Raw genomic sequence first — 23,215 nt, 5'->3', positions numbered from 1 at the left:
GGCTTCTCACATTCCTGTCTGGCTGTAACAGTTTGTAGCTCAGCTCAGATCGAGTCTTCAAGGCCACACAGCTGACATGAAAACTGAATGTGCTCCAAGTCATTGCACATAATCGCGCCACAGTCTGACCTGACTCAGTAAACCGCTTCCAAAGGCTTTTATTTTGGCATCTTACTGCTGTCTATTTATCAGGCAAACGGTGACTTTTATTGCTCTTCGCTTTGTCTTTTCTGCTTTGGTTCAAAGGACTTAATGGCTGGTTAAAGGATGAGAATAGAAATAGGACAGGTGGTTCAGGTCAATCAGGATTCAACAATGCATCATGTGGGCCATTACAATATAAGTGTGTGTGTGTGTGCATGTGTGTGTTTGCCAGTACGAGTGTGTGGGTTTTATGATAATCTAACCACAGAGTGTCAAAGAGATTCAATGAAACCTTTATCTAGATAACAAAACATCTCTTTCCTGTTTTTGTAACTTTTACTAACCAATGCAAAAAAAGGTTTATCTGATGTGTGGTAAATAAAACCATCTGACAAACATTTCTCTTTGTTTTAGTTTGTTTTAGTTATAAATTGACATTAATTTAACAGCTGATTTAAGACTTTTAAATTGGTTTTTGTATTCAGATTACACTTATGGGTCTAATTGAAGAAAATACTTTTTTTTTGCTTAGATTCTTTTTTCTTGTCTTATTTGCTGGTTTGAGGTGAGAATAGAAAACAGTTTTGCATAATATTTGTTGTCGCACTGCTTTATATGTACAGTATTGTTTCTGCAAAGCCCTGCTTCTTATTATATTATTTTCCTCCTTTTTTGTCTTTGTCTTGCTTTTAAATGTCATTTTCTTGTGTGTCTTTGCTGCTTCAGGGGCCTGTTTGGGTAAGATTCCTCGTGTCATTCTAGTTGCATCTACAGTCCAGCACATTGCAGGCAAACTGCAGCACTAATTCTCTAAGCTTTATACTTTTACACTGCTCAGTTGATCTAATCATCTTCAGAGCTTTTTGGCAGATAAATAATGAACTGCTCATCTTTAAAAATTCTAAATAAGAGTAGAAGAACGTGTTAAAGGGAACTGCAGTCTGTTCTGGTTTTTGTAACACATTCAACTCATTTAATAAATAACCAAAATAAATTAGAACTTAAATGTTTTGTTAATATTGGGTATTCAATTCATGCTCTAACCTTTATATAGTCCTAACCAAAAGTAACAGATTTTTTTTAGTTTTCTCATCATTTCTACACATGCTAATGCTGTTATAATCCAGGTTTCCGTGGTGTTTTCTAGAACTTGATGCTTTGTTCATAGCAGAGAGACAAACCATCTCTCTGTACTTTCAAAACAACAACAAAAATCTTAAAAAATCTCAGAAACCTGCATCTTTAACTTGTAAAAAATTTGAACCAAAAAAAACAGTCTGTTCACCAACCGCACAGCCATACCAGGCCATCAGGATGAAAAAGCCTTTACTCTGGCATGTAACTACTAACCAGGTGGTTGTTACAGCCATCAAGGCTAAAATGAATCCATCAGTCGTTTATTGTTTGGATCAAAAGATAGTTAAAGGTAGGACTTTAGAAGGCTTACTAGCTCCCAGATCACTCACAGTTATTTGGAGTAACGGTGCAGTACTGGGAGTATTTTCCTTTTCTAGGAAAAACACAGTTGCACAGAAACACTGCTTGTATTTAAGTTTCAGTATGTTTAAATGCTCCTTACCTGAATTTAGCTCAATATTCCAGAAGAAGACTGAACAAGACCATGCAATGAACCTTCTTAAACATTGTGGAGGCATGTTATAGGGTCATTCAAAAGTAATGGGGCTGCAATTGCTGCTTACTATTTACAGAGTGATGCAACTATTGTTTTGTATTCATTTATTTCCATTAAAAACACTTTAAATTTTCTTTGCTTTGTCATTGTGGAAACTGTTTCCATAGCTTCAGTCTTATTATAGTTTTAATCTAACTTAAAAACCAAAAATAAGCCTAACATTTAGTCCCTGTGTGTCTCTTTACTGTCTCACTCTCAGTTGTTTTGTTCTGTATTCAGAAATGTTCTGTACCAGTTTTGCTTTTTCCCTTCTTGTTCTTTGTCCATCTGTGCCTTTTCTTAATCTTCTGTTCTTTGTCCTACTGTTGTGTTCCGTTGTGTTTCCATCTCCAGTGACTGACAGGTTACAGACTGCGGCCAAAGCCTCACAGAACTGTTTTAGTTTACATTCGTTTAGAAACAGACCAACATTTTAGAGCTAATTGAATTTGTTTGTATTTGGTAGATTGATGCCTATTAAACTCAAAAACTTAGCCAAAATTCACTTTTTTTTGTTGCTCTGCCATCTAAGACTGGGTTAACCCTTGTGCTATCCTATGACCCCACCCTTCCATTGACGTGTTCTCCCTACCATGACAAAGTGGGATAAAGGTGGAAAGATTTCATGTAATCCATGGACACCAGTGAAGATCACAAATCATTGAAGAAAAAAGGTTCAGCGTACTGTCTAGTGGGTCTAGATGACCCAACTCCCAATGTTAAAGTGTCTAGGATAGCACAAGGGCTAAAGTGATTTGTTAACTAATGTGAAAAACACAAAGTTTTTAATGATGCCATAGATGTGGAGTAAATGTCAGTATGTCTTTAGGTGGAAGCACTCAGCCACTTTAAAAGCCAGGAAATACAGTTAAAAACGTTCTTTGAGATCAAAACATTTTCTTCTTCTTCATAAATTAGCTTTATTTGGCGAGCACGTTTTCATCATTACTGTCATTCCTAAAACTCTCAGCTGTCACTGCTGCATTTAACAATTTTCAACGACAGTTTAATCCCTTTTATTCGTATATTTGAAGAAATTTATGCTGTTCCAGAATCTGTTCATAAAAGTTGAAATGCATATAATCCATTAAGATTAGATTTTCTATGTTATCACTTTCTTTCCTCATCCTCCCCTTGCTGTGTCTTCTTCTCTTTGCAGTGATGGTGGCATTGGTCAGTCTCAGGATGACAGCATGGTGGGTACCAAGCAGTGTCGCCACAGTGTGGTCATGATGCCAATTCCAAGCAACCTGTCGTCCAGCAGTCCTGACCTCCTGCAGCCGGCGTCCAACGTCCTTGACTTCTCCAACCCTGCTGGTAAGAAGTCATCATCCAGACTCCCACATGAACCTAAGCCTTACACCATTATCCAACAGTGAAGCACAAGTTGACCCGATTGTTTTCTTCATTTCTATTGACATGTTTCACACCTCTTGTTGCATCTCAGTAAAATAAAGTCTTATTCTTAAAGTTGCAACTGAAGAAATAAAGAGCAAAAGCTTCAATCCAACAAGTTTCATCCTTTTCTTTTGCTGTGAACCCCCACATTGTAATTAGTTTGAGTTAATACGAAGCATGACTTCATTAAGCGTTTTAATTAAGAAGATGCAATCTTTACAAGCTTGAGCTGGAGAAAGTGAACATTGCGTGATGAAATTACACAACCTTGCCCTCCGTAATCTTGTTGTCAGTTCTTTGGATTAGTTTAAGTGAAAAAGCAGTTTAGGTGTGTCTAGTGCAGTGTTTTTCAACCAGTGTGCCATGGCCCACTTGTGTGCTGTGGGAGATGGTCAGGTGTACCGTGGGAAATTGCCCTCATTCACTGATCTAAAAACATTTCCCATCTCCAGGATATCAGCTCTTTGTTCATCCAAACAGGTCCTGATAAAACACAGAGTAATTAGGAATATAAAAGATCGTAAAATACTTTTTTCTTTGTGTTTTTTTGATTCTATTAAAGACATTTTGATAAGAATGACGGTACCGCGATTTAGCCGTAGCTTCAGCTGTATTAGGAAAAGTCCCGCCCCTTTAACTGTCTCCACCAATCATTCTTGGAGGCTTAATCACACGTCATCAGTCTGACCAATCAGAAGTGGTTAAAGTCTTCACTTCCTTGTTCTGATTCTGCTCATAAGTTTCTCATTTCCAACATAAATACCAGCTAAAGCTCGTCTTCAGCAGTGTAGCTTTCCACATAATCCGGTATCAGACCGTGGAACAAGTGAACAAAACAATGAAGCTCAGAGACGCGAGTCTATCTGCGTTCCGCGGCTGTTTGCACTACATCTCCCATGATGCATTGGGTTAAAGTGACAGTGTCTCAGCGCACATTAAGTCTTCGTTGTTAAACGTCTTAAACAACAACGAACACACATCAAACAGTTTTTAAATCTTCTGATTTAACTTTTATTATATCTTTTAGAAAAAAACAGCTGCAACTTCCAGCTTTTTCTGCCACAATTATCACAAAATTGCATGTGAGACTGTGGAGGGACTGTAGATCAATACAGACTATGAGTTTCTTCTTTATTTATTTTTTTGGATGCTGGTGTGCCGCAGGATTTTTGTCAAGGTTAAAGTGTGCCGTGGCTCAAAAAAGGTTGAAAAACACAGGTCTAGTGTCTCTTTCTAGATGAAAGAATTTGAGTGTTCATTTTGTCGAGAAACTGCGACAGACTGGCGACCTGTCCAGGTTGTCCCCTCCCTTCGCCCACAACTGGCCGGGATAGGCTCCAGCAGCCCCGTGACCCTGAAAGGGAAAAACGGAATAGAAAATGAATGAATAAAAAAAAAAAAGAATTTTGAAGACACATTTGACTCTATTTAAATGTGAATTCTTTTTTTGATCTTTTTGGCCTTGACCATCAGTCTGAATTTCATATGTAATGGTCACAGGATAAGTCCAAATTAAAGGAGGCCCACATTTTTATTCTCTTGTGGAACGCTCTCTGAAGTTACCTATTGGATTTTTAAGAGCTGCTCCCTTTGATATTCTGTGTATTTGTCTGGGCAAAAGGTCTACGAAAAGAAAAGAGCGACCACGTCTGCCAGAAGAAACCCCTCTTGGATTTATTGGTTATTTGTCTGAGAGAATGAGACAACGGGGTCACTCCCCTGCCAGTAGATCTCTTATGCTTTGACCCGTGTGTAACGTGTAGCAATGTTATACTACAATACAAACGTTGACATTTATCACCTGCCATTATAGCGAGTTTCCTGTAGTCTTTTGACATAGAGAGGGAAAGTCAGCCGAAAGCAAACCCTGTCCTCCAGGTGCTGTGCAGAGCTTGTAATGCCCCCAGCAAATCCCGTTCAGTAATTACATTACCATAGAAATCAGAAGCTCAGATGACTGTTGCGCATGCAGAGTGCTTCTGCTGCTGGCTACTGATGCTGGAGATCTTTGGAAATAATTTTCTATTTTATTCAGTATGATACAACTTTTATCTTCAAATTTGTTTTAGATAAAAAGTTTGAATGGAGCAGTCACTAATCCCCATAATCTTTAGTTGCAGACCTAAATAATTCTACATGCAACACGCTTTTCAGCGCTCACAGATCTTTGATCTAAAGATTATAAGCCTGTGCTGTCTGCAAAGTACAAATTGAGCTTTTAGGTCACAGTGAACTGGTGTCTCATTGTTGCTTGGTAGATTGGTTTCTGAACATGTCCGTATGAGGCCAGACTTGTAGATTTTTTCTGTTCTGCTGCTCTGATTTCAAACAGATGTTCTTGTGTCGACATGTTGAGTCATACTGAGCAGTTTGAAGCTGCAGAAAGAGCTCTGGTGTTCTCTACTCTTTTTTTTCTTGTGTTTTTGTGCTTTCTCCCACTCTCTCCTTTATACTTTTAATTACTGTGCTTTCTTCTCCTCTGCTTGCCAAGCTTTGGGACTTTACTGTAAGTATAAATATCTACAGCTTCATTATTTGTACACAAACGCCTCATATGTCTTTGGAACCTATGAACTCCTTTCAGTTTCATTATTTAGAGCACATGTGTCAAACTCAAGGCCAGCGGGTCAAATGTGGCCCGCCATGTCATTTTTAATTTCTTAAAATAAAAATTGGTGTGTTTTTATTCATATCTAGGGGGAATCGGACTTGAAATATGGGATTGGGCAACTATACATTAGGACTTAAACACTGTCCATATAACCTAACATGACAGAATCAAATGTAAAAGGATTTATGCTAGAGTAACAACATATGTTTTCTATGCACATCTAATTGTCACTTTAAAAAGTTATAATAAATAAATAATGAGTTATTCAACATTAAGGAGTAGTTACGTTTATTCTTCATTGCATTTAGTTACATTTATAAGTTATATCTGGCCCTTGGAGAACAACCACTTTGCAGATGTGGCCCTCGGTGAAAATGAGTTTGACACCCCTGATTTAGAGCTTGAATTATGTTTTTCCTTAGGCTTCTACATTTTCGGTTTTTCTTGTAGAACATCTAATAACTTATGTGTCAGAAACGGGAGAATAATACAAATTTTGTGTGATTTAATAAGCTTTTCCTTGAACTCTAAATGTATCTCTACAAGGCATATAAAAAGTGACATCTTTTGTGCTGAGCTCATATACCTCCAGATGTTCTCATGTACGATCCCTGCTTTCAGAAAGCAGAGGTGAGTAAATGAGAAAAAAGAAAAAAGGAGGGAAATACTGGGATCTTAGTGGGGATTGCTTAATCTCAATCAGTGCAGTGTTTGTAAAAAGCCTGTCCAGAGCCCTGTGTTGGCTTCAGTCCCTAAATAGATCCTCTAGTGTTGATGAAGACAAATGATACTTTATTAAAGATAATAACTGATTGGATGTTTGGTGGGTGAGCAGTGATTGTCCTCCTGCAGGTCAGGTTTCGACTCGTCCATAGGATCGAACATGACTCCCTCAGCCCTCCTCTCCCCCCCCAGGATGTAATAGCTAGCTATTTATCCGAGGACTACCCACACTCTAATCACAAATCACAGCTAATGAGACAGAAAGCATTTAGCTGCCAGTCAACCCCTCTCACCACCCTGCTGCACACAGACAAAGAGGCCTTTTTTTCTTCTCTGCTGTTCCAGACAGAGGAGAGAAATGGGTCGAATCCAGCGTCTCTATGCACGCCATAAAGCTCATGTCGAGTGTGATAGTATATGAGATGTATGATTCTTTGGAGAGCCACCATCTGCAGACAGTGCCACATATGCTATTCTGTTATTATACAATGCCTATCAGGATTGTATATTTGCAGAATAAAAAAATTAAACACTCAAAAGAAATGTACTCGTCTTGAAGAAACTGAAAGTCTCCATGTAGTGTTGAAATGCAGCATGTATGCAGAAAGAATTTGTTTGTGATGTAGAAAAGACTTCAGATATTTGCAGGGCGACATAAACAGTCCGATTTTGGCTAAAAACGGCATAATCATAATTAAAAGACCACTAAGAACGCTTTTAAAACAGCTCAAAATGTGACCGTTGTAGGTCTTTAATGACAGTAATGTAGTATTTGCACATAAGTACGTGATTATCATGAGTCAAGCACCACGCTTATTTTTTTTCAGTAATCCTCAGATCTCATGATCACCTTATGATCTCTCCCTGCTTTTCTGCAGCCTCATATGATCAAACTGTAGCTCTGAGATGATGTTGAGACAAAGACGGCATGTTTTCTGGCTGCTCCTCAACGGTTGTAGTAAAACTGTGTGGCTAACGAGTCGCTGAGTACTACAACACAGTGATGGTGATGAAGTGGAGGAAATGTTTCTATTATTTAATTGGAATGCTGCCATGAATGTTGCACGCATATTCTCTCAACATCCGCTGCTCTATGAATCTTCAATTAACATCAGCTTTTAGGCTCTAAAATAATGTAACACTGTCCAAACTAGGTTTTTTAGAGATGCACCTACATTTGGCTGAAAAAACATCAGTAACGCTTTATAATAAGAGTCCTAAATAAACTATTTAAAGACATTAACAAGCACTAAGAATGTTTTAGTAAATTGCTTATAAGTACAAAGCTTGTTAAGGAATCCTAATATAAAGTGTTATCACATCGGTAGCGCTTTATGATAAAAGTCCTTAAGATACTATTTATAAGACATTAACAAGCACTAGAAATGATTTATTAAGCTGCTTATAAGTACATTAATTAGCATTTGTAAATGTCTTACAACTGACTTATAAGTTTAAATAAGCTGTTTATAAGTACATTAACATATTCCTTAATAAACTACATATAAGCCATTATCAAGCATGAGTAATGTGGTATTAAGCTGCTTATAAAGACATTTATTAGCATTTGTTAATTCTATTCACCAGCTATTTATAAATTGCTTGTATGAGATAAATAAATATATTAACAGTTTTCTTATTAACAGTTTATTGAGTGTTCTGCATCCCCCCCAATCTAAAGCGTGAACAAATAGGGGGTGATCTTTACAAGCCGTTTATAAATTGCACGTGGACAGTTACTGCCCCTTGGAAAGGGCAGATTCTGAGTGCAAACATTGTGAAGTTTATTAAAATGTATTTAGTTTGAAATGTTATAAGGCACTAAGGCCCAATGTGTAGAGGACAGTTCGTGTGTCTCTGCTTTCACATTATTGTTGTGATGTGTCGAAGAGTTGTTATGTTTGTTTCTTTGGTTAGTGTTATAAAGGTCATTGTTCATATTCAGTACACTGTTAATATATTTATTAATCCCATACAAGCAATTCATAAATAGCTTGTGGATAGGATTAACAAATGCTAATAAATGTCTTTATAAGCAGCTTAATACCACATTACTCATGCTTGTTAATGTCTTATAAGTAGTTTATTAAGGAATATGTTAATGTCTTTATAAACAGCTTATTTAAACATATAAGTCAGTTGTAAGACATTTACAAATGCTATTTAATGTACTTATAAGCAGCTTAATAAAGCATTTCTAGTGCTTGTTAATGTTTTATAAATAGTTTCTTAAGGACTCGTATTATAAAGCATGATCAAAACATCAACACCCTGAAAGATTTTGTTGGGGTTGTGGCAGTTTCTTTAAAAATCACCTCCCGCACTCTTAGCTGTGACGTCATCCATTCTGCTCCTGAGCATTCCACCCATAGACTTCCATCCTAAATCTAAAAAATGACCTGAAGTTTTCATTATACCTGAACCGTTTTTTGCATAGGAACCATATGGTTTTTTTTTAAACAGCTGAATCCAACTGAAATGGGCCAATCTTTACAGAACATTTTAAAGCTTGAATGGTTTCTCTTGGTGAAAGTATGTTTAAAGAGCACAAAGTATTTGAAGGTTTTGAACAATTTCTCATTCATTTCCTGTAGGTCACAAATTTTACATATTTCAAAACCCATAAAGTGTTTGAAAAGCAAAAGTACAAGCAGAAATGAACCGAGCAAGCAGAATATTTTGAGACAGATTGCTTGAGTCACTGAAAGTATGAGGGAGCTTTTATCTGCCAAAAAACGTACTGAAAGTTGCAGGAGAATCTCAAAAATCTGAATGCTTTAAATCATTCACACAAAAATGAAATGTTGATCTTCAAATTTGGAGTTTTAAACTGTGTGTTACATTAGACATCTTACTTAAGAGTTATGTTGAAGAAAGCTTGTATGAACATGCAAACCATTCATTTCATCTAAATGTCAAACAAACCACCTATGCTAAGTTTGAGTTAAGTTCAGCTCTTTTCCACTTCTGTTTCTCTTTTTTGTTTACCTGTTCAACTTAACAGAGCATCATTTCCAAAGCAATTTTTTCCCTTAAATGATTGCGTGGTTTATTACACAGAAAAAGAAAGTAAAAAATATATTCTATTTAGCTAGAAACTGTGACTTTGAGTTGAATGATGGCAGCTGATTTCCTCCTGTGTTCCTCTTCGTTCCACCCGCAGACATTCCAGACCAGGTTATCCGGGTGTTCAAGGCAGACCAGCAGAGCTGCTACATCATCATCAGCAAGGACACCACTGCCAAGGATGTTGTTGCCCACGCTGTCAACGAGTTTGGCTTGTCTGCAGCCCCCGAAAGCTATTCCTTATGCGAGGTGTCTGTCAGTCCAGAGGGAGTAACAAAACAGCGACGTCTACCAGACCAACTCTCCAAACTAGCCGACCGGATTCAGCTCAACGGCAGGTAAGCAAGGGAAGTTTGCTCAGGTGTGAGAAGAAATGATGAGCTTTATAATGACACCGAAATAGATGGTGGTGGTTGACAGAATATCAAAGTCAGCAAATAGAGCACATCTGACATTTGATCTGGTTGGATCCAACCATGTTTCTGGGCTTTTTAAGTATGTTGGTAAAGAAAAAGCACTTAAACGTGATGCGCAGGGGGAGTTCTGGGCAGAGAGCAGCTGGAAATGGAACATGGGTTTTCTGAGGATGCACACAAACACTACTGGTTTAAAGTGATTGAAGGAAAGTCTAAAGATGTAATGGATTAAAAACCCAGACCTCTGAGATGCTAAACTTTTTTTTGTCCTGTCTGTGTTTCTGAAAGTGTTCAGATTAAGCCAGTTCACTGCCTTCAGCATCTCTACTGTATGTGAAGCTAAAACAAATGTTTTGGATTTGGCTAGAATTTCCTTTTAATCTTCTACATCCTATAAACCTTTAACATTGCAAAACATATTATCTGATTATGTTGTTTGTTTCCAATGACTTTAGCCCATAATTCATTTTTTATCCCTATTTTGGTCTCCTTCTTGTTCAACATGACATTTTGTGGGGTCTAAAGCATAATTGGAGCCTGCCTCCTCCTCCTCCTCCATCACTTTTCACAGTTTTCTCTCTCCTCTTGTCTCCTGGGGGGCCTCGTCGGTCCCCTCCCATCAAGGCTGGCATGAATTTTTCATACTGTGCGGGACGGGGGCTCTGTAGACAGCATGGCATGTCTGGAATAATTCATGTAGACAAGAGGAGACGTATATAGTCATATAATTACTTTCTATACACATTTATGTTTTAATCACATTAGTGTGTGAGTTTTGATTGATTCAACATAGATTAAGATAAAATATCCTCATAAATAGTCGGATTATTTATAGGAGAAAATAATCCATTTTAAGCTCACACAACTTTTGTAGTGTGTAAAATCTGCATTAACATTTTTTTTAGTTTAATTTATTTCTTTACAAAAGCAGTCAGGAAATGCATGTCTCAAAAGCTGCCCCCCCCCCCCCCCCCCCCCCCAACTCTGCTATAAATGATTGACAGAAGGTCTGTGATGGGGGGCCGGGTGAGCATAGAGCTAACATATCTCACATTGCCAAAATAAAAATTCAGGGAGTGAGCCAAAGCATATTATGTTCTCCGCCCACAGCGATTTCCACTAGCCTGGTTCCAGAGGTTTGATGCATTTAGTGTCACTTTATCTGTTCTGCTTTCTATACCGCTATTTCTTTTTTCTCTGTCCCGACATGAGCCTCCTCTTCCCAAGCTCTCCATCCTCTCTGTCCCTGCAGCTACTTGCTCTCATTTTATTAAATGTTGTATTTTTCTAAACTTATATTTCTTTTTTATCACTGTTCCTCATTTTCCTTCTTGTTTTTCTGTATTTAACAAACAATAGGTTTGTTAGGATTGAATACATTTCTGTTTTTTTTTTGTCCTATTTATATAATTTCCTTACAGCAGAAATAAACCAGGTTTCTATTTCTATTTTGAGTTTTATTTTGATGTCATTTTGTTTCATTAAGTTGGGTCAGGGGGCATTCTGTTCATTTGATCATTACATTTTTAATTGTTAAGTCTGTAAAGCACTTTGCATTCTTGTTGTATGAAAAGTGCTTTTTAAATAAAGTTGGATTTGATTTGGTTGTCAGACTTGTAAAAACTGATATTCTTTTGGTTTTTTGCTTCATCTTTCTGCATCTTGTTATTGCTTTTCAGTAGCAATGTTCCAGAAAGCGTGAACATTACTCTTAAACATGACTCCCTTTTTTTTACTTGCTTGCTAGCTTTTCTATAAATGGTTCCTTGCTGTTAAAGCAGTTTCCCTTCTCATTTACTGCAAATCAACGTAAAATCAAACAGTGACCTCTTAAAGAGTGTAAGGAGTCCTCCTTTTCTTCTTTGATTTCTTCTTCTTTTCAAGTTTAACTGACGTTGCATGTTGTAGGTCCCCCTTTTTGTCCTGTAAGCATCCTAAAAAATGATGTTCTAAATCATTTTAGATGTCATTCACTGTTCTGTCTCTTGGATAAAGGGATTACATGTTTTTAATCTGTTACATTGCCTAGGAACACCAGGACACTATATAAAAAAAGCCTAAAATAAAGCTTTGCTCCTTTCTTTTTTTGAAGGTACTACCTAAAGAACAACATGGACACTGAGACGTTATGTTCAGACGATGACGCTCAGGATCTTCTCAAAGAGAGTCAGATCTCCCTGCTGCAGCTCAGCACCATGGAGGTCGCTGCCCAGCTTTCCATGAGAGACTTTGAGCTCTTCCGCAACATTGAGCCCACAGAGTAAGTGGCTCCTAATCCTAATTCAGATCATTTGTGCACAGTCACACTAAATGAATGAAAGATTCATAATGATTTTCACACGTACAGATTGAGGACACTGTCTGTCTTTACTCTCAGGTATGTGGACGACCTCTTTAAGCTGGACTCCCCTCTGAGTCGTGGGAACCTGAAGCGCTTTGAGGAGGTGATGAATCAGGAGACCTTCTGGGTCGCCACAGAGATTTTAAGAGAGCCAAACTCTGTGAAGAGGATGAGGACCATCAAGCACTTCATTAAGATCGCTCTGCACTGCAAAGAGTGCAAGAACTTCAACTCCATGTTTGCCATCATCAGGTGAGGATTGCATGAATATCCCCTTTTTAGAGGGGATGAGGATCTCAGATCCCATGCAGTCAAGATCCGAGACCTTTCAGCTGTAAAATATGAGTCGCAGGAGAAATGCTTACACCCGTTTGCGGTTTGGCAAAGCAGGTGAAGATAATATCAGCTTTTATCAGAGTCAATCTGAGCTGAAAGACTTCACAAAGACCTTTCTGGAGACATTTCTGATTATTTGAGGAGGAAATCAATCCAATCAAACAAATAAAATTCAGCCCAACACCTATAGTTTCCACATTGTGTTGTTTTTTGATTAATTAAGCAAAAATGTCACAGCTGTTTTTTTTTACAGGATTCTGTTAAGACAACTGTCTAAAAAACTCAGTTTCGAGAAGTAAATTTTTCTTTTTTTACTACAAAAATCACAAAATTGTATTAAACAGTTTTTATGTTTTATAACACAAATCACCAAATACGAAGAGACAAAGTAAAAAAAAGCATAAACAAGGTCAAGCTGAAAAAAACAGGCCAATCTCCACAAAACTATGTCTGATGTTCCAAAGATGTATTCCAGTCGGAACTCTTTTAATGCTTTAAACCAAAATTTTCAAAGATAAAATCTCTTTGAAACCTTCTTGGTGAATTTTGAGTGACAACTATAATAATGGACGTCTACGCCATCATTAACAACCAATGTGTGATTGGTTCACTGGTGAGTTCAGAGACTACTGAGGATTAAACAAGAAATGTAAACCGAACATCTGAATACCAAAACATAGCAAGATGCAAAAAGCAGCAATAGTAGCTGGTGGTTAGTTAATGGTTATTAGTTTTCTGCACGGGTCTGCTTTGTTATATTAATTTGTAGACGTCACAAACTGAAGTTAATTTCTCTAAAAAAGTTAGTTCTTCTTTCTTTCTGCCCTCTCGTTTCACTCACTGCTCCCTGGTTTTCTCTCTGCTTGTTGGCTCTCCCCTAAACCCATTTATCTCTGCTCCATGCATCCCGTCTGCCTGCCTTTATTGGAGTTCCTATTTTCTTTCTCCCACAGCGGGCTGGACCTGCCGCCAGTGGCTCGGCTGCGGAGCTCTTGGGAGAAATTGCCCAGTAAATATGCAAAGCTCTTTGGGGACCTGCAGGACGTCTTCGACCCGTCCAGGAACATGGCCAAGTATCGCAACATGCTGAGCAGCCAGAGCATGCAGCCGCCCATCATCCCACTGTTCCCAGTGATCAAGAAGGACCTGACTTTCTTTCATGAAGGTAGAAGTCACATGACGTCCTTTTTTTAAGGAAGCTGAAAACTAAACTTGTTGCTTAAAGGTGACATGTCATCCTGTTCTGCTGATGCTGTCGACTTCCTTCCTCTCTCTAGTTCAAAATGTCAAACTCAGCCAGAGAATTTACTTCTGCTGCAAGTTTCTTGTTCTAAAATGTGACCCAGAATCTGTTCAAAGCCACTCAGACAGACCTCTTCTTACTGACTTTCAATTGAAAATGTTCTTGCTGACCCTGATGAGAATGATGCAGAGAGGTTTTGTAAGTGCAACAGGAGAAATAAAAAACTTTCTGTGCTTAGTAAGGGTGACTAAGCGGTATAAAGATGTTGATCTGTTGCAGGGATGGAAAAGGAAAGACAACATTACATTGCACATAAAGGTTTACTCATTTAGCTGAACGCTCACAGGATGGTTCTTGTGCTGGTCTTGTGTGTTCATGTGACTCTGTCTCCTCAGGCAATGACTCCAGTGTCGATGGCCTCGTGAACTTTGAGAAGCTGAGAATGATCGCCAAGGAGATCAGACACGTGGTGCGCATGACCTCTGCAAACATGGACCCTGCCCTCATGTTCAGACAGAGGTTGGTTATAGATGCAAAAGTTCACATTATCTTTCTTTATTCCTGATTTCATGAAGTTCCCTCACTATTTAGATGAAAAGGATTCCCATTTATTTGAGTGCAGAACCCTCACAGGACACTGTTAGTTCTCAGTGTGTTGATGTCTTGTTACTTTAACTTCGAATAAGCTAAATAGCAAACTTCTGGTTCTGCATGCACAACTTCCTTCAATTTGTTACCTAATAACTGGCTCATCCTGTTTTCTGTCAGTCAGAGTGGAGTAAAATGATAATAAATTCACATTTTAGGAAAAATGAAATAATTCTGCGTCGGTCATAGAATGTGTGAACACCCTAAAACTTTAATTTGACATTTGTCTACTTTTTTTGTTTTGTATTTCAACATAGTATAAACAATGATATACAAAACACTGACAGATGAGATGACAAATTCTTGAAAACGTTGCCTTCTCAAGAAAGAATGTGTGTGATTTCAGGAATCTTAAGCATTTTAGGGATAAGCTGATCTTTGATCTTTCCGGCAGTAAAATATCAAGAGCAGCTACTCACCAACTGACACGGTTATGTGGGCAGAGGAGTGTGGAAAACATGGTCCACCTAGTGCCACATCAACATGCAGCCACATATTTAAATGTCTGTTAAAGTCACAATTTGATTTAAAGAAAGAGAAGAAAAAAAAGGTAGTTAAATCTAACATCTTTTTTTAGTGTTTGTAACATTTGCTACAGCTTACTAATCATATTTACTGTAGAAAATGAGGTATTTGTCAAATATTTTGCACATATTTAAAGTTTCTCTAGAATATGGACACAAAATATGACTTATACCACTTTAAGCTTTAAAGTTGGACTTACTTTTAATCCCTTTTGGTGCTGATCGTGTTCAAAAGGTTGACTTAGTTATAAACAGGCTAAAGAATGACAACATTACAAAATATCAGGTTTTTGCAAAGTTGACCTGAAATGCAAAAGTTTATAAAGAATCAACAAACCAGTGCATTGGATTTGTGACTTGCTGCGGAATATTGAAAAAGTAACTTATCATTTTTCATCATTTTATTATTGCCCCAGCATATCTGGCTTAAACTTGAATTTTTGACAGCCTTTCCCCTTTGGAGACTGCAAATGTTGGCAAAAAGGGAAGCACATTTGTCATCCCTCCACCAGAAAGCCTGGATCCCTCACCGATGGGATCAGGCACACACTCAGAGACTGGTCCAATCAATTTCCATTCGCTCTCCGTCTGCCTCACAGCTCTCTGTGTTTGCGTCACATTCCTCTGTGGAATGGAACCACCTGAGAACAAAAGGCATTGATTAAACCCAACTGAATGTGGAATTGATGCCAGCCGGAGTGTGTATTTGTATCACTCAGTTCTGTGTGTATCTATCACAGTCTGTCACTGCTGCGGTGCATGACTGCCCCCTGCAGACACTCTCTTCATACTACAATTTCAGAATACACTTCTTTTTTTTTTCTTGCAAGAAAAACAACCTCCTGTGGTTGTGTGTCCATAAAGGACAAAGTTCAAGTTGATATGGGGAGATGTCAATTGTCTGGTGTCCTCACATCTCCAGTCATGTCCTGTTTGTTTTTGGTGGCATGAACTTCACACGGTGTTGTCTCCTCCTCCTCCTCCCCCTCAATCCTTGAACTTGTGCTTAAGTCGCACTTCAATCTTCCCGCCTCTTGCTTGCAGGAAGAAGAGGTGGAAGAGTTTAGGGTAAGTTTGTTGTAGTTCCAGATTCCACCCTGTTCTAGCCTGAAACGGCAGAAGCTCCGCCCACCCTGCATCCCCATTGCCAAAATACTCTGCATGACACCCCATCCCCTCCACCCTCATCATTACTAAGTCTGCCTGTGCTTCTATGTGATTAACCCCCCCCCCCCCATTTGCAGTACCTATTCACAACCATACTGAGAAACACAACTGACCCCCCAGTTTGAGTCACATTGTAGCTTCACATAACAATCACCTAAGCTACAACTTTTATTGTGAGTAAAGGTTCAAACATGTCACTAGTTGAATGCATCTAAAACCTAAATCAATGATAGACAAAGACAGTCACAATATGTGTGGTTTTCAAATGTGAGGTGGTTAGTTTAACTGTGGGGCAATAGCTGACCTTCACATGTCTTTTTAGTCTATAAGTCCCTTTACCTTAAAAGTATGTCTAGGTAAACATCTTTGTTGTTGTTGGTAATGGCTTTTTTAATTGACAAGCCCATTCCTAATCTTAGAACGACATCTCTGATAGCTACATACATGATCACACTCTCTGTATACAACTTTAAGTGAACAGTTGCTCATCTTTCAGCATGATAGGTTTCAGTACAAAGTTAGGAGCCGGCTGACCTGTAGCTTAATACTGATGGTCATGCTCTGCAGTACCCACCATGATCCACAAATGCTACTATAAAATAGACTTTTTGGCCTTGGTTAGCACTTTTTTGTAAGTTTGCTGGAGATGAATGGTCTGCGATGAGTTATCTTTTTTTTTTTTTACTCCTAAAAGAACAAATAACATCTTTAGTACATATTCTAGTTGGAACAAAAGTATCTTTCATTTGTTAATGTTTAAAGAGTGAATACGCACAACTGCAAATAGTTAAATGTGAATACACACGGAGGACTATATATAGATCAAATCAAATCAAACTTTATTTATGCGTAACTCAAAGCACTTTAACATTTTTTAAAGATACATTTAAACTTTAAATATCTAACTAAAGCTAAACTTCAGCATCTGCAGCATTGATAGAAACCCCATGTTGAAATGAAAATCATGCAGCTCTCCTAAACCTCTGGACATCTGTTGGCTTGTGGGTTTTTCTTGAGGAAAAAGTCATAGAAAGTGAAGCACATTGTGTAAATATTTTTTTTGTTTTACTATTTGCCTCGAGTCTTGTGTTTTTTATCTGCATCTGGCATAAATGACCCTTTGTTGCATATGATGCATCTCATGTTTTCTAACCCTTTTTGCCTCCACCTGACAAAATGTATTGCTGTTTGGAACTGTGATAGCATGGCACATTAGGGAGTGCTGCCTCTCTCCCTTCTAAATGCATGGTCCTGTTTTAAAATGTTGTCCTTTATCTGTTTTAATTTATCTGCAGATCCACTAACTTGCATTTTATTCTTTTCTCTTTTTTTTTGTTTCTCTGCACATCTATATTTACTTCTGATCTCTTTTCTTTGGCTTTTTGCTCCTTATTCCCATTTTGTCCTGACTTTAAATTTCATTTGTTGTCTATTATTGTCCCAAACTCTTTGCTTATGCACATCCCTTTCTCTTGTCCTAATTTTTTCATCGACTTGATCTCATTTCCTGAAAAAAAATGTCTCCCTTCGCCTCCTTTCCTCGTTCTTCCCTTCTCCGTCCTCTATCGTCACCTCTTTAGGTCTTTGAGTCAAGGCAGCACCAACTCCAATATGTTGGATGTCCAGGGCGGCGCACACAAGAAGCGAGTGCGCCGCAGCTCGCTTCTGAATGCCAAGAAACTGTATGAAGATGCTCAGATGGCCAGAAAGGTGAAGCAGTACCTTTCCAACCTCACTGTTGAGACAGATGAGGAGAAACACCAAATCATGTCCCTGCAGTGCGAGCCGTCTTACAACACCTGTGAGTAACAGAGACTGTCAAAAGGAATTTTTCCACTTCCTGTTTACAAAACTATGAAGGTGGCTCACATAGAATGACCATGGTGCTCTTTGGATACCATTCATTGTGGGAAGAAGCCCAAGGTTTCTTTAAATGTTAAACTCTTTAATAATATAGGTTAAGATGATTTATACAGTATTTCTGTGTTGTTTTTAGGGGGAATGTAAACATCCATATGGTAACGCATCATTTAACCACATAGGAACAGTGTAAAAAAACCATTTTAGAGTAGATAATCTCATTACATCAAAGTCAGGCCTTCATCACTTTTATTTGTTGTTGTTTATCTTTGCTTCATATCACAAATCCTGTCATTGGCGGCTGAGCGGCTTATAGTAACTGAACCGTAACAGCAAGAACACTTTGGTTGAGCTCTCACAAGTGGTGCTTACCACACCTTTAGACATTGATACGTGATCTTATTTGGAAGTTCTATCAAATGTTTTTGATATAATTTTGAAATTCAGTAGCAACTTATTAATCTGAACTGTTATTTATTTTATTAACCCTTTAACTGTCTGCTCAACCAAATAGTAGAGCACATTTAGAGCACATACCTTTAAAAACCCTGATTGTGTGTATTACTCTCCCTAAGCAATAAGCAGCAGAAAAATTATTTTCTTGATTTTGTTTTGTTGTTGACCTATGTTTTAAAAATTCCAGTATAAGAAAAATGTAATTTAGCACCACAATTGTAACTGAATTCAATGTCTTGTATCACAGCTGAGATGAAACGCATCCCCATAAATTAAATCTGCATCCCTTGCTTTCGCACTCAGTGAGTAAGAACATGAACGAGAGGCGCCCCACTAAGTCGAACATGTCTCCGGTGTCTCTTCGGTCAGCTCTGCAGTCCGGGAAAACTCAGAACCGAGTGTCCCAAGTCCTTCAGGTCCAGGTTCCACTGAACCCTCTACGGAAGAAGAGTCTGGCTAAAGACAATGGGACACCCAGTGAGTACATCTAAAGCCAAAGCCTACCTCAAACTCATTTAGTTCTACGTTTCAATTTTCTTTCCCGTCTAGTTTCTAATGTTCCAAAATAACTATTTGGTAATTTTGACAAACTTTTAGGTTGTGATATGAGCTATTTAGATATGTACGGTAATATTTTTCTCTTTTTTCCCATCTTTTAGCCTCCAGCTCCCCTCAGGTGATAAAGAAACCTCCAGTGAACTCAGATGACTGGGTCACAAAGAGACCGTCAGAGGACACCATCTCCAACATCTCATCTCTTCACTCCAGCCCCTCCTTGTCTTATCAGAATTCACCTCTAAAAGGTTGGCTTAAGAAAAGCTTCACCTCTGAAAAATATGCTGATCCCCGGCTTCTTACAAGATAAAATGCTATTGATGTCGTTTTTCTAATTAGAAGTTCTTGTTTTTACTTTTGATTTTTTAGCAGGTTTGGCAAAGTCCCACAATTCCAGTCAGATGAACTTATCTGGATCTTCATCGTCGCTGACGAGCGACGCCAGCACAAAGACCGGCACCGTCAGTCTGCGAAGCTTCGGAATAGGTGGGGCACTCCTCCACAAGAGGGTCCTGCAGATGACCAGGCAGCACGACAGGGAGATGGACGAAAATCCAGAAAGGAAGAGGCAGGAGACAGAGGCAGTTCAGAAAGGATGGAGTTTGTCAGAGGAGAGGAGAGGAAGACTACAGCAGCCTAACAGACAAAGAGTCCTCACAGATGCAGGGGTCACGCTGGTGAGGGCGAGAGATGGAAGCCCAACACAGAAAGACAGGGAGGGACACTTGGGGTTTTCTTCTGGTCCGCAACTCAAACCAGCTCCCCCTGAGCCCCAAGTCCTCAGACCCAAACCCCAATCAGAAATTCCCTTCAGAAAGAGGCTGAAGTCTCCGTTCAGGGTGCTGAGAGAAAGGAGTCAGTCCAGGGAGAGGCTGCATCCTAACAGTGAGCAGGGAGCGCAGAGGACATGTCAGGATGAGACAAAAGAACAGGCAGAGCAGAAAGCCAGCAGATCCTTCAGCCCCGCCCATTTCCTCTGCCTCTGCAGGAACAGACATGCACGGAGAAAGACAGTCTGAGCTGTTTACTGTACGACTTCAGAGGACTCTTTGTTGAGATTCTTTTCCAAAATGCATTTTGGTTTCTTGAAATATTTGTGATTTAAAGACAATTATGTGGCGTCACAAAGCGGGCAAAACCGTTTTCTGTTGCCTTGGAGACTCTTGAGACTGTTGTTAGTGTTGGAAAAGATGATACTGTCTCAAATTTAAGCTCAAAATTAGCGACATTTGTAATTATAAAACACCTGAAACTGAACGTTCACAGGCCTTTATGTTGGAAACTTTGAGTTTGTTTTCACGCTGCTGCGTTCAAACTCACTTTGTTCCTCTGCAGTTGAGTTTTTTTCTTTCATATGAAGTTCAGATAACAGCTGATGATTTCCACACAGGCTTGTATTTGGTTTTACTTTGTTTGCTGCTTGTGCAGGTTGGACTTAATAGTTTTAAAAAATTAAAAAGTTCTGACTAAGTTGAGTTCTACGTAAACTAATGAGGGCAAATCTCACCTGTTGCAGTGCAGGTATTGTATAGAATTCCTAGAAATGATATGGATACAATTTTCAAATTTCCTCTCTAATTTTTTTTTTTTTTTACAAAGAATGATTTAAACTACCCTGTGACAGACTGGCAAACTGTCCAGGGCGTCCCCTGCCTTCGCCCACATGTGGCCAGGATAGGCTCCAGCAGCCCGTGACCCCGAAAGGGAAAAACGGTTAAGAAAATGAATGAATAAAATTATTTAAACTAAAGAAAGTCGAAGCTTTTAATGATAAAATAATTATTACAATACATTGCTTTTAAATGAATTGAAAGTTTTTTTTGCTTGAAAAAAAAATTAATTACTTTAAAGAAAAATCTATGTGTGGATTTAATGAAACATTATTTTATTAATTAGACTTAATTAGACTGATTCAATATTGAATTATTATTTTTTAAACCAGCGTTATTTGGATTATTTAGCTTTATTATTTATCTAGCTTTATCAACAAATTTCCATCCTGCTTTGAGGAGAACTGATCTTTTTTCTTTACATTTCTTTCATTTTAATGCCCATCCTTGACGTTTCCCTCCCTGTCAGCATGCAGGCTTTCCTCCAGTACATGTGGTAACTTATAAGACGTTCTGTTTTTCAGGCTACTCCCTTCTTCCACCTGGAAAAGCAGACAACCTCTCAGACTCGAGTCACAGCGAGATCTCCTCTCGCTCCAGCATCTGTTCAGTGGACTCGGTGCCGGCCCACGGGTCCGATGAGCGATGCGGCAGAACCTGTACGGCCTCTTCCACCATGGCTGCATCTACTACAACAGGTGCAGCAGTTGCTGAGAGCTCCGCGGCGTTGCATGCACACGTAAATGCTGATTACAGTCAGCCCAGCACGAGGTAAGAGTTGATATCACTTCATTGTTTTGGGTCTGTCTCTTTCGTGATATATGTATGCAATGATACAAAAAAGTCTTTGAATGCTCATTGGGTTATTTTGAAAACACACCAACACTTTTTATCCCTCGTGTGCGAAACATTTCACAGTAAAGCGTTGTCTTCAGCTTGAACTCCCCCATTGATCCACCTTGCCACAGAAAGACCTCCTGTACACCATCTGCTATCTTTTTTTTTTCCATTACACCCTCCAGCTGCTTTCCAATTATGTCTCTTCCTTATTAAAACTCCAGTAACAGGAAATCGTCAAAATTAACAGCCTTTTATTAGCATCTCAGATTTACTGCCCGCTTCCCTTTAGCCGTGGGCACAGTAACAGCTTTTTAATATGGCTGAGTAAACAGCTCAGCTTTATACTGTCTGCTGTTTGTTTATTGTTCCTCCATGATCGGGCTACTTTTACTCATAAAACAGAAGCTTAAACATCTTCTTTCAGATATTATATCACCTCAGCAGCCTTGGTGTATAACGCTAACTTGATTTTTATGGTGTGTCTTGGTTTCATTGATTGGTTTCTTTGTCCTGTAAAACGCTGGCGATGAATCAAACTGGTACTTTAGCTCAAGAGAGAAGTTCGACCTCTGAAGGTCACAGCTGGAGATTTTGGGAGGTTTAATCTCTGCGGCACTCCGTTTATCCGGACTTCTTAGCTAAATGATGATATGTTGGTCGCTGTTTGACCCGTGTAAATCCTACATTTCCTTTTACAGCTCTTGGCACCTCAAGTCCACAAAGACGTTTTTGTTTTAAACGTCAGTTTTTCTTCTGCTCCTGATTCACAACAATTTAAAAAAAAAAAAAACATTTTGAGTTATATTTTCTCATCAGAAAATGCCATAAGAACATGTTCAAACCCCCAAAACCACAATTTTCACCAGATCGGGTCTTTAAAACGTCACCTTTTTACTACTTTTTCCTTTTTAGTCAGAAAGACGTGGGCTGAAGCACCATCGAATCATAAATGTTCTCCTCTTCTTTTAAAAATAACTTCACTCTCAAGGCAAACTAAGTTAAAAACACAAAACAATATTTTGACATGCACTACATCCATTCATTTTAATGTAAATCCATTTTTTTAGATCGTGCATCTGTAGATTCATAAAAAACAACTTTGTTTATTACTCTAGTTGCCATTTTTTGAAGTTAAATTATTGGATCAATGTTTGTTTTGTAAATATTTTCCCATACTTCACTAGTTTTGACATATGGTAGAATGATGTTGACTATAGATAATGCAAGCATGTCTACTCAGTGTTCTTTTGTTTTTTTGGATTATATCTATATAGCTTTACATATTTTACTTTTTAGAGCTTCAACATCTGGTTTCCAACTAAGCTGATGGGTAATAATGACTCCAATGAACATTGTTTCACAAAGACGTTAAATTTCTGTCCTTTCAAAATAAAGTATTATATTATCATAATGTACCAAAACCTGAAATGTTGTTCTCTTTTACCTTAAAAATAACTTATTGATCCAAAACCAATCTTTAAAGTGCATCAATGTAATCACCCAAACACGCAAAAACTATCAAGTCTCAAGTTTCACTTGATAGACCACAGAAGTGGTATGAAGAATGACAAGATTCCTAACGGAGTTATTTTATTGGTTGAGCAA

General features: G+C 38.4%; 1 protein-coding gene across 12 annotated transcripts in view; it reads left to right on the top strand.

The window, feature by feature from the left end:
• rapgef6 (Rap guanine nucleotide exchange factor 6) overlaps positions 1 to 23,215 on the top strand; it is a 120,130-nt gene that overhangs the window by 93,400 nt on the left and 3,515 nt on the right. For 4 of the 12 annotated variants that reach the window (XM_020708661.2, XM_020708657.2, XM_020708663.2 and 1 more), the window contains 14 exons: positions 871 to 882; positions 2,976 to 3,133; positions 5,706 to 5,720; positions 9,712 to 9,952; positions 12,123 to 12,290; positions 12,408 to 12,623; positions 13,661 to 13,872; positions 14,346 to 14,469; positions 16,167 to 16,190; positions 17,870 to 18,090; positions 18,909 to 19,082; positions 19,265 to 19,408; positions 19,530 to 19,646; positions 21,295 to 21,541. In XM_020708661.2, coding sequence (XP_020564320.1) covers positions 871 to 882; positions 2,976 to 3,133; positions 5,706 to 5,720; positions 9,712 to 9,952; positions 12,123 to 12,290; positions 12,408 to 12,623; positions 13,661 to 13,872; positions 14,346 to 14,469; positions 16,167 to 16,190; positions 17,870 to 18,090; positions 18,909 to 19,082; positions 19,265 to 19,408; positions 19,530 to 19,646; positions 21,295 to 21,541 — 2,073 coding nt within the window. The remainder of the gene's footprint in view (positions 1 to 870; positions 883 to 2,975; positions 3,134 to 5,705; positions 5,721 to 9,711; positions 9,953 to 12,122; positions 12,291 to 12,407; positions 12,624 to 13,660; positions 13,873 to 14,345; positions 14,470 to 16,166; positions 16,191 to 17,869; positions 18,091 to 18,908; positions 19,083 to 19,264; positions 19,409 to 19,529; positions 19,647 to 21,294; positions 21,542 to 23,215) is intronic. The other 8 variants (XM_020708658.2, XM_020708662.2, XM_011483170.3 and 5 more) reach the window with 8 other exon arrangements.

The sequence above is a fragment of the Oryzias latipes genome, chromosome 14 (genome assembly GCF_002234675.1).
Source record: "Oryzias latipes chromosome 14, ASM223467v1".
In the NCBI taxonomy this organism is placed as follows: Eukaryota; Metazoa; Chordata; class Actinopteri; order Beloniformes; family Adrianichthyidae; genus Oryzias; species Oryzias latipes.
The sequence above is the reverse complement of the archived record's forward strand: the minus strand, read 5'-3'. Positions and strand labels throughout refer to the sequence as shown.